Genomic DNA, 14,539 nt, shown 5'->3' with positions numbered 1-14,539 from the left:
CGCCACCGTTATCATAGTACCTGGTGGTCCAGCGTGTATCCCTCCCTCACTAGTAATGCACAAGTCAGGAGTGCGGAGGTCAGGCGCGAGCTTTCCGCGTTCCTGCTTGGGCTTGTGCCGCTGCTGAATTCTTGCGGGACTCGTGAGAACTCATGGCAGCCATTCAGATAGCAGTGTGGGGCAGAAAGCTTGCGCCTGACCTCTGTGCTCCTGACCTGTGGACCGCAGAAATAGGACAAGACAGCCATCAATTAAAAAAAGGTCCGGAGGGGGGGAAGGGAAACCAGACTGGAGTAGATCAGAGATAAAAGAGGGGACCGGAGCTTAAAGATTCCAGAGCTTAAAGATTTTTCTGCCGTGCTATGGTTGGGGCTGCCACTGTGGAAGATGGCCCATTTTTCCTTTTTTTTTCCCCCCTTTGTTTGTGTCTGGGGTTTCATTGCCTCTTGTTTCCTCCCCTGAGGGCTGGGGTATCTCAGGAAGCAGGGCCTTGGCTAGTTACAGCATTGATGCCACATAGATGTATTGTTCACATGGGGGGAAAGATTTTCTTGTTGCTTTTGGGGGGGTGGGAGATATTGTAGTTGTAACTTTGTGAATATTTGATGATATTATGATTGTCACTTTTCTGATCTTTTTACCACTGTTGTGTATTTTGTATACTGCTCTGCTTGTAATTTTTCTCCTAGCAGGTTTTAAGAAAGATTTGGACAATTTCATAGAAACGTAGAAACATGATGGCAGATAAAGGCAAAATGGCCCATCTGCAGTAACCATTATCTCTTTCTCTCTCCGAGAGATCCCATGTGCCTATCCCAGGCCCTTTTGAATTCAGACACAGTCTCTTTCTCCACCACCTCTTTAAAACTTACTGGAGTGAAATTAAATTTCTCTTTTTATCAAGGTGGGAGTACTACAGAGTTATGCTCAATCGATAGATACTCCAGGGAGGAAGGGTCCTTGAGTGGGCAGACTAGTTAGAGGGAGGGTTCTTAAGTGGGCAGACTTGTTGGGCTGTCGGCCCTTTTCTGCCATCATATTCTATGTTTTTATGTTTAAGGTGAAACCTTATAGTTGATTTCAGTTCCTACTTGTTTATCTTTTTCAGAAATCGAGTACTGATGCTGTTGGAGATGAAGGGTTCTTTGATTTGTTAAGCCGATTTCAGAGTAACAGAATGGATGATCAAAGATGCTGTTTACAAGAGAAGAGTAGGCTGACAGCAGAAGCTTCTTCCACACCTCCTAAAACAATAAAATGTAATTTTTTTCAGTTCATAACAATAATAATTAATATAGAAGGTACTGCTTTTCAGATAGAATGCCAAAATGAGGTTGGGGTGCTTTTCAAAACCGAACATCAAAGCAAGACTGAGCAGACAGGAACCATGTTTTATTTTGTTATAAAATTTGGATATGCTATATAGCAAATTTAAGAAACTACCTGTATTTACTAGCTGTTAGCTTGACAGTTAATGCCGCACATTAGTTGTTAACACAATTACTACATAGTAATTAATGGTGAATTGGGTGGTGAATAGGTGGGAACTATGTATTACAGTTAAAGTGGAGGTAATTAACACACATTAACTGTTAATATGCCGCCTCCGTTTATGTATCTAGCTAACTTCATTGTATCTGTGTTAACTGCGGGAAATACCCCCTATAGTTAACACAGAGATTTTGTACTACTGTGTGTTAATTTTGGCAAATACCTTACTGCATTTTAGTAATTGGGCCCTCAGTGTACATGAAAAGTGCCAGATTTATGGTACTGGTAAACCGAGACCTCCCATTTATGCATAGAATAGTTTGTGTGGGCTGTGATGATGCAAGCTTCATGTTGCCATACTATAGCAAGTTCAAATTCAATTTATTTGCTATACCGCCAATATAAAACCAAAGTTAGAATCTAAGTGGTGTACAATAAAAATTGAGGTAGGGGGAGTAAAAACATTTAAACTAACTTAAAAAACAGTATAATATCAAACAATACTGGAAACAAGGAGTAAGGCAAAGGATAGAATTGCAGTATTTGAAGGAAAAAAAGGAAAAGGCGAAAACATAAAGGGAACAAGATAAAACTGCCAGATTGGGGGTGGGACGGAGATAGATGCCAGACCAGGGAAGGTAGAGGAGAAAACAGGAGAGAAAAATGGCAGACTACAGGGTAGGGAAGGAGAGGGGAGAGATACGAGATTGGAGGGGGGAGAGTAAGGGAAAGATGGAGAGGAGAGATATGCCAGACCATGGGGAGGGGAGGGGAGGGAAGAGAAGGGAAGGGAAGGAGAGGAAAAGCGATACCAGATTTTGGTGGTGGTTGTAGGAGGGGAAGAGAGATGCCAGATCATTGGGAGAGGACTTTGTAGGGAGGGAACTGTTAAGTATTTCTTTTGACTTAGGGATGCTGTGAAAAATTACTAACCCAATAAGGGCCCTTGAACCAAAAAGTATTATACCATCTTTTCATCCTCACTGGAAAGTCAAATTATTGTTTTCTCATACTCCTCCCTCCCAATCGGGTGCGGCATTTCTATCCTTCCCTTCCCCTCCTTGGGGTCCGGTGTCTCTATCTCTCCCTTCACCATGCTGCAGCTTGCAATCTTCAGGCCACCAGCAGTTTAAATACACTGCTTTCGGTGGCCCCAGAAACATTCTCCTGTTAATTTCTTGTCCCCACAGTAGCAGGATGCTGCTGCAGAGGGAAAGCTTCCAGGTCATCGAAGGCAGTGCATTTAAGCTGCCAGTGACCCAAAGATTGTAAGCTACAGTGTGGGAAGGGAGAGAAATTTCCTGCTGGGGGAAGGGAGGTGAGGTGCCAAACTGGTAGCTGGTCTTCTTCCATGGCACCCCTGTGAGTTCATGGGTGCCACAGCACATAGTTTGGGAACACTGGTATATTAGTTTCTGCTTAGACTGCCAGTAATGTTGTGGCAGTGGTAGTTTCTAGTAATGTGAACATTTTTCTGCTGGAAACTGAACTGAGACCATTTCACTCAGATCAAAACAGGTTTCAGGTGTCTGTTTCAGTTGCTGTCAGGCTGAACTAATGATCTAGAGATGAATTATTTCATTCCGAACCAGTTCCATAGACTTCTCCATTTGCACTAAGCATGATACTCAAAAGTAGTACAGGAAAAGATAAATTGTCTATTTGAAAAGGATCAACCAAAGGAATTAGAAAAGTTGATGGATCCTAGTTGTGGAATATTCTCTAGAGCTCCAGATTTAATAATCAGATAAATCACATAATTGGGTAGGTACCTGAGAGAATGGTTGGGGTTTTTACCAATATGTTTTTAGCAATATGTTGACATTTCTGGCTTAGCATTCAACATGTAGCTTTTTTTTAGGACAAGCCTCGAGCTATGTCACTATGACGCTTCATTTACAGTTACCCAGACAATTTTTTTCTTCCTTTCCAGCTCATCCCAGTTTTTGTAGATTAAGAATGATTCGTTCCCATTTCCAAAATTCTTCCATTAATATCCTGATCCACTCTCTGGTGATCTCTTGCATTGATTATTGTAACGTTCTTTACAAAGGTATAACAAAAAAGAAAATCAGATTGCTACAGATCATTCAAAATACATCCATTAAAATTATTTTCAATTTAAAAAAATATGACCATGCTAGGCCATTATTAATCAAAGCCCACTGGTTACCAGTAGAACACAGAATCACTTACAAAATCCTTCTACTAACTTTCAAAACATGATCCAGTAATCAACCAGAATTTATCAACAGACTCCTTATTCCCTTACACTCCACTCATGTCCCCTATGCTCAGTCTCACACAATCTTTTTACTATCCCATCTCTTAAACACATCAATACTTTATGTTCCAGTAACTTCTCAGTTAATGCTCCCATGCTCTGGAACTCTATACCTAACTATCTACGTGAAGAAACAATTCTCAACCACTTTAAATCAAAATTTAAAACATTTTTCTTTACTGACGTATTTGAATTATAACTGTTCTTATAAGAACAATACGAACAGCATTCCCCACTTCCCGTCTTTCCCTTTTATGTTCCTTTACTCTCTATATTCTAGTTTATTCCTCCTGTGACTGTACATCTCCTCAGTTTGTTTTCGTATACTAATCTACCCTAGTAATGTTTTACCTACTAATTATTTTACTCTTATTTTTAACTTAATGTACCTATACATTATTTTTATTTATATAAACTGCCTAGAAGTCTGATTAGGCGGTATAAAAAAAATATTTAAATAAACTTGAAACTTGATCAATCTTTAGCCAGGGGCCACAAACTTTAGCTCTCATTTGGAATAGAGAATGACACAAGGGCAAATTTTTCCCTGTCCCCACAGGAACTCGATTTCCCCGTCCTGTTCCTGCAAGTTTTGTTGCTGTCCCTGTCCCATTCCTTTAAGCTCAGCCTTAACCGCACAGACCTCGAATACTTATTATTTTAAAGTGTTTGAGGCTTGTGTAGATGAGGACAGAGCTTGCATGAATGGGGTAGAGACAGGAAAAGAACTCGAGATGACAAGGAAATGAGTTTGGAATGAGGAAAAATTTGTCCTCTTGTCATTCTCTTAATTTGGAGCTCAGTTTATTTGGTACCTATGTCAAGTCTCTTAAGTGTCACTATTGAGTGTTGGCTAAAACTGTTCATTCCAGAGGTTGTAAATGGTACCTCTGCAGTATCCCCACTCAGCTGTGGAAATAAAACATCTTTCTTTCATGAAGGTCTTTGGCTGGCCAAATACATTTTTTCTTGAAAGCTACTGGAGATATTTGCTACTCTAATACATTCCTTTCCATCTCTTCATCCATTTTATCTAGCTCTCTGTGGCTCTGTGGTCTCCCCACACTCAGATGAGTTTTTGAATCTACTTGCTAGTTCACAGAGTCGTCGATTAAATGATCAACGAGCCAGCTTCAGTAATCTACCAGGTCTGCGTCTCAATCAATGCAGTGGACAGTCCGTCCTTGGCCATCTTATGGCTAGTGACAGTAATGAGCCAGATGATGACTTCTTCAATATGCTGATAAAATGCCAAGTAAGTCTTACCTGTAATCTAATAGAATACCTTGCCTCATTTTAGTCTGTGCTCGGGGTTTTCCATTTTCAGGTAGGGGATACCAGGGTAACACAGTTTTGGAGGCAGCAAGATGCTGCAACTTCTGGAACCACTAGCCCATGTTCAAGGCACGATAACTTAAGCACGTTTGAAAATTTGTGGGTCAGCACTTTTTTTTTTCTTCCAATTTTTATTCATTTTTCATCTTACATCAAGTACACAATATTACATCAATTGAATCATACACATCACTTGAAATTCTTTCTATTATCATCTTAGATACATAAATTATCCCAGGACAAGCAGGCAGGTATTCTCACTAGTGGGTGATGTCATCCGACAGAGCTCCGATACGGACATCTTGCAAGCATGTCTTGCTTGAAGAAACTCAGAAGTTTTGAGATGCCCGCACCGCGCATGCGCCAGTGCCTTCCCGCCCGATGCTTCGGGCGTGTCTCCTCAGTTCTTTTTCTTCCGCGGAGCTGAGAAGTCTATCTTCAATTTGCGTCCATTGAATCTCTTTTTTGCCACGGGTTGAGTTCTTTTGGCTCTCCTGTGCATTTATTTCTTTCTTTGATTTCTTTTAAAAAAAAAAAAATAAAAAAATTTTTCCTTCCGATACCTTGCGGCGGAGCTTTTCCGGCCTATGTCCCGGCCGATTACCGGTTTTAAAAAGTGTAGCAAGTGCCAGCGCGCGATTTCGCTCACGGACCCTCATCGACGCTGCTTACAGTGTCTGGGACCGGATCACTTCCCGAAATCGTGCCGGCCTTGCTCCACTCTGACGGCGAGAGCGTTTAAGCGTCGCTGTTTGCTGTGGGAGTCCATGTTCAAGATGGAAGCTTCATCGGATCCTGCAGCTTCGACATCGACGGGTGCTTCGACTCCTTCGGCGAAGCCCTCTGCCTCCCCGGCTGCTTCGGGCCTCCTGAAGCCGGCATCGTTCACACCGGTTTCGGCCCCGACTTCGGCGCCGGTGCCTTCATCCGTCTCCTCGGAGCAGGTATCGACCCCGACTGTTCCACCAGTGGTGCTCAAGGTGCCGAAGACTGGCAAACAGAAGCACACAGCACCCAAGGAGCGCGGAGACCGTGCGGAAGGCCCCCCTTTTGGTGCGGATCCTTCCATATCGGCTTCGTTGCGTCCATCCTGGAGGCTCAGTTCGTGGAGCTCATGCAGACCATGGGGCCTCGGCTGATTGCCACCATCCAGGGTGACCTTCCAGCTTCAGCTTCGAGGGGCGGACCGCCCCCTCCTCCTCCTCCTCGCCGCACGACCTCGTTGCTCGGCGAGGAGGAGCGGCGAGCGGTGTCCGGGTCCTCGAGGAGGTCCTCCGTTAGCGCTGTACCTCCTTTGGAACCGATTCCCTCGAGGAGGGCCTCCCTTAGTGATATGCCTCCCTTGGAGCCCATCCCCTCGAGGAAAGCCTCGTTTAGTGACCTGCCTCCCTTGGAACCGATTACTCCGCCCCATGACTCAGTATGGCGTCCACCTTCGGGGCCACCCAGTCCTGGGCATAGCAGGAAACAAGACGAGTTCTTCCGAACCCCCTATCAAACCTGGGCGTCGTCGGGGGAGGTGCCGACTCTGCCGCCTCTACAATCGACGGCATCGAGTCCAATCTGCTCCTTGGAGGCGTCTGACCCAGTTTCTCACAGACGGGCTCGATCCCCTTCCAGGCATCGGGAGGGGCATCGATCCAGACATTCTTCGAAGCATTCCTCTCGACACTCGACCGTCTCGCCTCAGAAGAAATTGCCTCGGTTGGGGTATGCGGCTTCGACTGGGTCTCCTCCGGGCCCGGAGTTCGAGGACACCGAGGTTTTCTACTCGTCCTGTTGCTCGCAGGCCTCTCTGGAGCCTGAAGCCTCTTCTTCTTCTAGTCCGTCTCGCAGACCGGCGACGGCGGACCAACTGTCTTTTTCATCGTTCCTCAGGCAGATGGCGGATGACATGGACATTACTCTCGATGCTGGGTCTCGATATTCCAAGGAGTACCTCGATACCATGCACTTGCCTCGTCCTCCAGCAGAGTCCTTGCGGCTTCCCCTGCACAAGCTCCTCGACCAGACCTTCATGCGATGCTTTGAGTCTCCTTACTCTATCCCTGCGGTCCCTGGCAAATTGGATGTGCGATACCGCACGGAGCATCATAAAGGATTCGAGGGTCCTCAGCTTTCTCACCAGTCCCTCCTGGTCGAATCCTCGCTCAAGCGGTCTCATCCTGGCCAGGTCTATGCTTCAGTGCCTCTGGGCCGCGAGGGCAGAACCATGGATAAGTTTGGTCGACGCATCTATCAGAATTCGATGATGGCGTCTCAAGTCCTGAATTACAATTTCCACTTTGCAGCCTACTTGGAATTTTTTCTGCCTGTGCTTCGGAAGTTCACACCATACATCGAATCCCAGGCTAGGTTTGAGTTTGAAGAAGTGGTTGCTTCGCTATCCCAACTTCGGCTTCAGTTAATGCAATCTGCCTATCATGCATTCGAGCTCTCCGCCCGAGCGGCGGCCTGCTCGGTGGCGATGCGCCGGTTGGCCTGGTTGCGGACCATTGATATGGACCCGAATCTTCAGGACCGCCTGGCGAACGTCCCGTGTGCTGGGGCGTATCTTTTTGACGAATCCATCGAGACTGTCACGAAGAAGTTGTCTGACCATGAAAAGTCCTTCCAATCTATCCTTCGGCCGAAGCCTAAGCCTCAGCAGTCTCGACCTTCTCGTCCACCGTTGATTTATCAGAGGCGTTATCAGCCGAGGCAAACTCCTCTTGCGAGGCAACCGGCGAAGCGTCAGCCTCCCCAAAAGGGTCAGCCTAAGTCTCAATCGCCTGCTGTCCCTAAGACCACTCAGCCTTTTTGACTGTCTCATCGAGGGCATAACCAACCTCGTTCTGCCTCCCCCTGTTTTTCCCATCGGAGGGCGCCTCCATCATTTTTATCATCGCTGGGAGGCCATAACAACCGACCTCTGGGTCCTTACTATCATCAAGGATGGATACTCTCTACATTTCCATCGGGTCCCTCCGGACCACCCTCCAAGAGAGTATCCTTCCAACTTGACTCAGACCGCCCTTCTTCTCCAGGAAGCTCAGGCTTTGCTCCGGCTTCGTGCTGTGGAGCCGGTCCCGACGGACCAACTGAACCAGGGGTTTTACTCCCGGTACTTCCTTGTTCCGAAGAAGACTTGCGACCTGTGACCCATTTTGGACCTCAGGACCCTCAACAAATTCCTAGTCAAGGAGAGGTTTCGCATGCTGACACTTACTTCTCTCTACCCTCTCCTCGAGCAGAACGACTGGTTATGCTCTCTGGATCTCAAGGAGGCCTACACTCACATTCCCATTCATCCGGCCTCCCGCAAGTTCCTCAGATTTCGAGTGGGACATCTACGTCTGCAGTATCGAGTGCTTCCATTCGGCCTGTCCTCGTCTCCCAGAGTCTTCACGAAGTGTCTGGTGGTGGTGGCCGCTGCACTCCGGAACAGGGGTCTTCAGGTATTTCCATACCTCGACGACTGGCTCGTCAAGGCACCGTCAGCTCCAAAGGTCATTTCGGCGACCTTAACCACGATCTGCTTCCTGCAGAGCCTAGGCTTCGAGATCAATTTTCCCAAATCTCATCTGCAGCCTACCCAGTCCCTTCCCTTCATCGGGGCGGTACTGGACACCATTCAGCTTCGAGCATTCCTTCCTCCTCAGCGCATGGATGCTCTTCTTCGTCTCTGCCAGTCTGTATCTTCTCGCCAGTCCATCTCAGCGAGACACATGATGGTCCTCCTGGGCCACATGGCCTCTACAGTTCATGTGACACCCTTTGCCAGGCTCCATCTCAGAATTCCTCAGTGGACCCTAGCTTCTCAATGGACTAAAGTGTTAGACCCATTGACTCGACACATCATAGTCACTCCTGCTCTTCGGCAGTCTCTACTTTGGTGGATGACCTCTTCGAATCTATCCAGAGGTTTGCTGTTTCACACTCCTCCTCATCAGAAGGTTCTCACAACCGATTCCTCGGCCTATGCCTGGGGGGCTCATCTGGATGGGCTTCGCACTCAGGGGTTCTGGACCTGTGCGGACCGACTCCATCAAATCAATCTTCTGGAGCTCAGAGCCATCTTCAATGCTCTTCAAGCTTTTCAACATCTGCTTCACGACATGGTGGTCCTCATTCGCACCGACAATCAGGTCACCATGTATTATGTCAACAAGCAAGGGGGCACGGGTTCGGCCTCCCTCTGCCAGGAAGCTCTCAGAGTCTGGGATTGGGCGGTTCGCCACAACACCTTCCTCAAAGCTGTCTACATTCAGGGGAGGGACAATGTCTTGGCGGACAAACTGAGTCGTCTTCTCCAGCCTCAAGAATGGACACTCTACTCCAAGCCCCTTCATCAGATCTTTGTTCAGTGGGGAACGCCTCAGATAGACCTCTTTGCGGCTCCCCACAATTTCAAGCTGCCTCAGTTTTGCTCCAGGATCTACGCTCCTCATCGCTTCGAGGCAGATGCTTTTCTGCTGGATTGGGGGAATCGCTTTCTGTATGCGTTTCCGCCATTCCCTCTCATTCAAAAGACTCTAGTCAAACTGAAGTCCGAACATGCCACCATGATTCTGATAGTTCCTCGGTGGCCCAGGCAACCTTGGTTCTCCCTTCTACTTCAACTCAGCAGCAGGGAACCGTACCTACTTCCAGTGTTTCCTTCACTGCTTACTCAGCATCAGGGGTCTCTGCTTCATCCCAACCTGTAGTCTCTCCACCTGACAGCTTGGTTCCTCTCAACGTAACCCCGCACCAGTTTTCCCAGGCGGTGAGGGATGTCTTGGAGGCTTCCAGGAAGCCTGCTACTCGTCAATGCTACTCCCAAAAATGGACTAGATTTTCTTCATGGTATATTTCCAATTCTAAGGAGCCTCAGCGAGCCTCCCTATCCTCTGTTTTGGACTATCTTTTACATCTGTCTCAGTCTGGTCTCAAGTCGACATCTATACGAGTCCACCTGAGTGCTATTGCGGCTTTCCATCAGCCTCTACAAGGGAAACCTCTCTCTTCTCATCCTGTGGTTTCCAGATTTATGAAAGGACTTTTTCATGTCAATCCTCCTCTCAAACCGCCTCCAGTGGTTTGGGATCTAAATGTTGTCCTTTCTCATCTTATGAAACCTCCTTTTGAGCCTCTGAGCAAGGCTCCACTAATGTTTCTCACTTGGAAAGTGGTTTTTCTGGTGGCCCTCACATCTGCTCGCAGGGTCAGTGAGCTTCAGGCCTTGGTGGCGGACCCACCTTTCACAGTATTCCATCATGACAAGGTGGTCCTCCGCACTCACCTGAAATTCCTGCCTAAAGTGGTCTCTGAATTTCACCTCAACCAATCCATTGTGCTTCCAGTGTTCTTTCCAAAGCCTCATTCTCATCCTGGAGAATCAGCTCTTCACACTCTGGACTGTAAACGTGCTTTGGCTTTCTACTTGGATCGCACCAAACCACACAGAACTGCTCCTCAACTTTCCGTCTCCTTTGATCCAAACAAGTTGGGACGACCTGTATCGAAGCGCACCATCTCCAACTGGATGGCGGCTTGTATCTCTTTCTGCTATGCCCAGGCTGGATTACCCCTTCCCTGTAAGGTCACAGCCCATAAGGCCAGAGCAATGGCAGCCTCTGTAGCCTTCCTCAGATCGACACCGATTGAGGAGATTTGTAGGGCTGCCACTTGGTCCTCGGTTCATACGTTCACCTCTCATTATTGTCTGGATACTTTCTCCAGACGGGATGGGCAGTTTGGCCAAACTGTGTTACAAAATTTGTTCTCCTAAGTTGCCAACTCTCCCTCCATCCCATTGAGGTTAGCTTGGAGGTCACCCACTAGTGAGAATACCTGCCTGTTTGTCCTGGGATAAAGCAATGTTACTTACCGTAACAATTGTTATCCAGGGACAGCAGGCAGCTATTCTCACGTCCTACCCACCTCCCCTGGGTTGGCTTCTCTGCTAGCTACCTGAACTGAGGAGACACGCCCGGAGCATCAGGCAGGAAGGCACTGGCGCATGCGCGGTGCGGGCATCTCGAAACTTCTGAGTTTCTTCAAGCAAGACATGCTTGCAAGATGTCCGTATCGGGGCTCTGTCGGATGACATCACCCACTAGTGAGATTAGCTGCCTGCTGTCCCTGGATAACAACTGTTACGGTAAGTAACATTGCTTTATCTCCCTCCCCCACCCACCCTTCTCACAAATATTGTAATTAAAAAAAAATCATACATGTTATATTCATTTTTTTCCCAATTCTTTATTCATTTTTTCATCATACATCAAGTAAACAATATTACATCAATTTAATTTATACATCACTTGAATTTTTCCTATTATTATCTTAAAAACATAAATTTATTCCCTCTACCCCCATCCCACAGATATTGTAATTAAATAATAACATATAAACATTACATTCATACTTATTGATTAAATCCTTAATATAACTATATACCACCCCCTTTCCCCTAATTATAAATGAACTTTCAGTGTAATAAGGCGTCTAATCATTACAAAAAGTTATCAATGGTCCCCATATCTTTTTAAAATTATTATAATTTGCTTTTTGTATGGCAATTGTTCTTTCCATTTTGTATATATGGCACAACGAATTCCACCAGAAGGTGTAATTAAGTCTAGTATAATTTTTCCAATTCTTGGTGATATGTTGAATGGCGACTCCTGTCATTACCAATAAAAGTTAGTTATTGCTTGATGAAATTTGACCTTTTATTCTCATTGACATCCTAAATAGAATTGTATCATATGATAGAGCTACATGGTTCTCTAATAAACGATTAATTTGAGACCAAATTGAATTCCAAAAAACCATGATGTAGGGACAATAGAATATTAAGTGATCCAAAGTCCCTGCTTCCAGATTACAGTGCCAGCATCTATTAGACTTAGAGCTATCCAACTTTTGTAATCTAACTGGGGTCCAGAATGCTCTATGTAATAAAAAGAACCAAGTTTGTCTCATAGATGCAGACACTGTACATCTCATTTTCCAAGACCAAATTCGTGGCCATTGAGATGCAGAAATTTGATGCTTAATCTCAATGCTCCAAATGTCTCTAAGACCAGTCTTTGGTTTTTTATTCATGAATCCAGATATCAGTTTATATCACTGAGCGGCCTGGTGTCCCAAGAAATCCGCTTGAAAGCATAAGAACTCCAGACTATACTGTTTATTGAGATTTTTCCATTTCATTAATACTATATTATTTGGTACTTCAATGAGATTTAAAAGCCAAATTTCAGCGAATAATAATAAACTTTTATTAATATTAACAGGGGTTGCCATTCAGCAGATTACAAGAAATTGGAAAGATTATACTAAATTGAATTATACTTTTTGGTGGAATTCAGTGTGTCATATTTATAAAATGGAAAGGGTATTTGCTCTACAACAAGGCAATTATAATAAGTTTAAAAAGATTTGGGGGCCATTGACGATTTATTCTGATGATCAGACATCTTAAACACCTAAATATTGGACAAGATAAGGGGGAATGGGATTATGAAGGATAATAATTGATAATTGTTATTTATTAGTATATGGGTGGGAGGGGTGGGCTTCTTATATAATTATCTATTTGGAATATTACAAATAAGAATGTCAAGTGATTAATTAAGATATTTATGAATGATTGTTGTACACTTGTTGTAATTTTTGAAAATGAATAAAGATTTAAAAAAAAAAAAAAAAAAAAAAAGAGATTTTTCCATTCAGGGAACCCCTCCTGAATAGCCTGCTTCGGTTGCAACCATCTAAAACTTTGTGATTTGTTAAGACCATATTTATGTTGCAACTGTGAAAAATCAATCAGTTTACCATTTAAAATAACATCACCTAAAGTCCGTATACCTGCAATAATCCAATGCTTCCATACGATTTTAAATCCGCCAATTTGAATCTTGAAGTTTAGCCATAAAGATTGATTTGTTGATTTGTGTATTGGGTTAGGAGTTAAATTACTAACATAACGCAATGTTTTCCATGTGTCCATCAATATTCTATTCTCTTTATATTTTCTAGGCATCTTGACACTAAGAACATGAGATAAATTTATAGGAAACATGAGTTGCCATTCCAAATACAACCAATGTGGGGTATTTTCCATGAGCTCTGGGAGGACCCAATACATACCCTGGCGTAAAATTTAGGCTTGATAATATTTATAAAAGTTTGGAAAATTTACCCCACCCTCCGCAATTGGTTTTTGTAAAGATACTGAAGCAATTCTAGGTATTTTACCCAGCCAAACAAATTTTGTGAGAATACCATTTAATTTTTTATAAAAGGACCCTTGAAAAAAAAACTGGTATCATTCTCATTTGATAACAAACCACAGGCAATATCATCATTTTAATTGTTTGGACTCTCCCCCACCAAGAAAGATGTAAAGGATTCCATTGCTCACACATTTCTGTTACTTTTTAATAAAAATTTTTCATTCTCCTTCATTGTGTCTTCCAGTGTATTTTTTATCCTAATACCTAAATACTTTAATCCATCTTCCTTCCATACAAATGAGAATGAATCAAATAAGCCTTTAGTACAATGTACATTAAGTGGAAGATTTTCTGATTTGCTCCAATTAATCTTATATCTTGAAAATTTTCCAAATTTCTCTATCAACTCTAGAAAGCATGGGATGGTAGTTTCTGGATTTCTCAAATAAAGCAGTATATCATCTGCATATGCAGAGACTTTATATTCCCAATCTGTACAAGGAATACCCTGTATCCCCTTTGCTTGTTGAATGGCTAATAACAAGAGTTCTAATACAATATCAAAAAGCAAAGGAGATAGTGGACAGCCTTGTCTAATCCCCCTCCGCAAAGTAAAACTCTCTGATAAATTATTATTAATATACAATCTAGCAGTAGGGGAGCTATACAATGTCTGAATCATTTGTATAAATCCTGAACCTATACCAAACCAATCTAAAGCTTGATACATGAAAATTCACTCAACCCGATCAAAGGCTTTCTCTGCATCCAAGGAGACAGAGAAGGCTGGATCATTCATGGCTTTTGTTAAATTTAACATATGAAAAGCCAATTTGGTATTATTAGAGGAATGTCTCTTAGCAACAAAACCCGTTTGGTGCATATCAATAATAAAAGGGAGAGCCTTAGCTAAGCGTAAAGCTAATGTCTTAGCTAAAAGTTTTCCATCAACATTGATTAGCGAGATAGGCCTATAATTTGAAACCAAAGTGGGATCTTTATTTGGCTTTGGCAAAACTATAGTTACAGATTCCGCCATAGTGCCTATATTACAACCCTTATTTAGTTGAGTCTGATAAATTTAACAGATAAGTCAATAGGGTATTTTGAAATGTTTAATAAAACTCTACCGTAAAACCATCACCACCTGGAGCGGATCCAATTCTAAGAGATTTCAAAGCTGTTTATGGTAATTTTTATTTCAAAATGTCCTAGATCGGCT

General features: G+C 43.9%; 1 protein-coding gene across 2 annotated transcripts in view; it reads left to right on the top strand.

The window, feature by feature from the left end:
- The window catches only part of GPSM2 (G protein signaling modulator 2), a 113,417-nt gene that overhangs the window by 83,164 nt on the left and 15,714 nt on the right, over nucleotides 1–14,539 (top strand). For both annotated transcript variants that reach the window (XM_033916419.1, XM_033916420.1), the window contains 2 exons: nucleotides 1,109–1,259; nucleotides 4,813–5,030. In XM_033916419.1, coding sequence (XP_033772310.1) covers nucleotides 1,109–1,259; nucleotides 4,813–5,030 — 369 coding nt within the window. The remainder of the gene's footprint in view (nucleotides 1–1,108; nucleotides 1,260–4,812; nucleotides 5,031–14,539) is intronic.

Source organism: Geotrypetes seraphini, chromosome 12 (genome assembly GCF_902459505.1).
Source record: "Geotrypetes seraphini chromosome 12, aGeoSer1.1, whole genome shotgun sequence".
NCBI lineage: Eukaryota > Metazoa > Chordata > Amphibia > Gymnophiona > Dermophiidae > Geotrypetes > Geotrypetes seraphini.
This window is presented reverse-complemented; position numbering and strand designations above follow the sequence as displayed.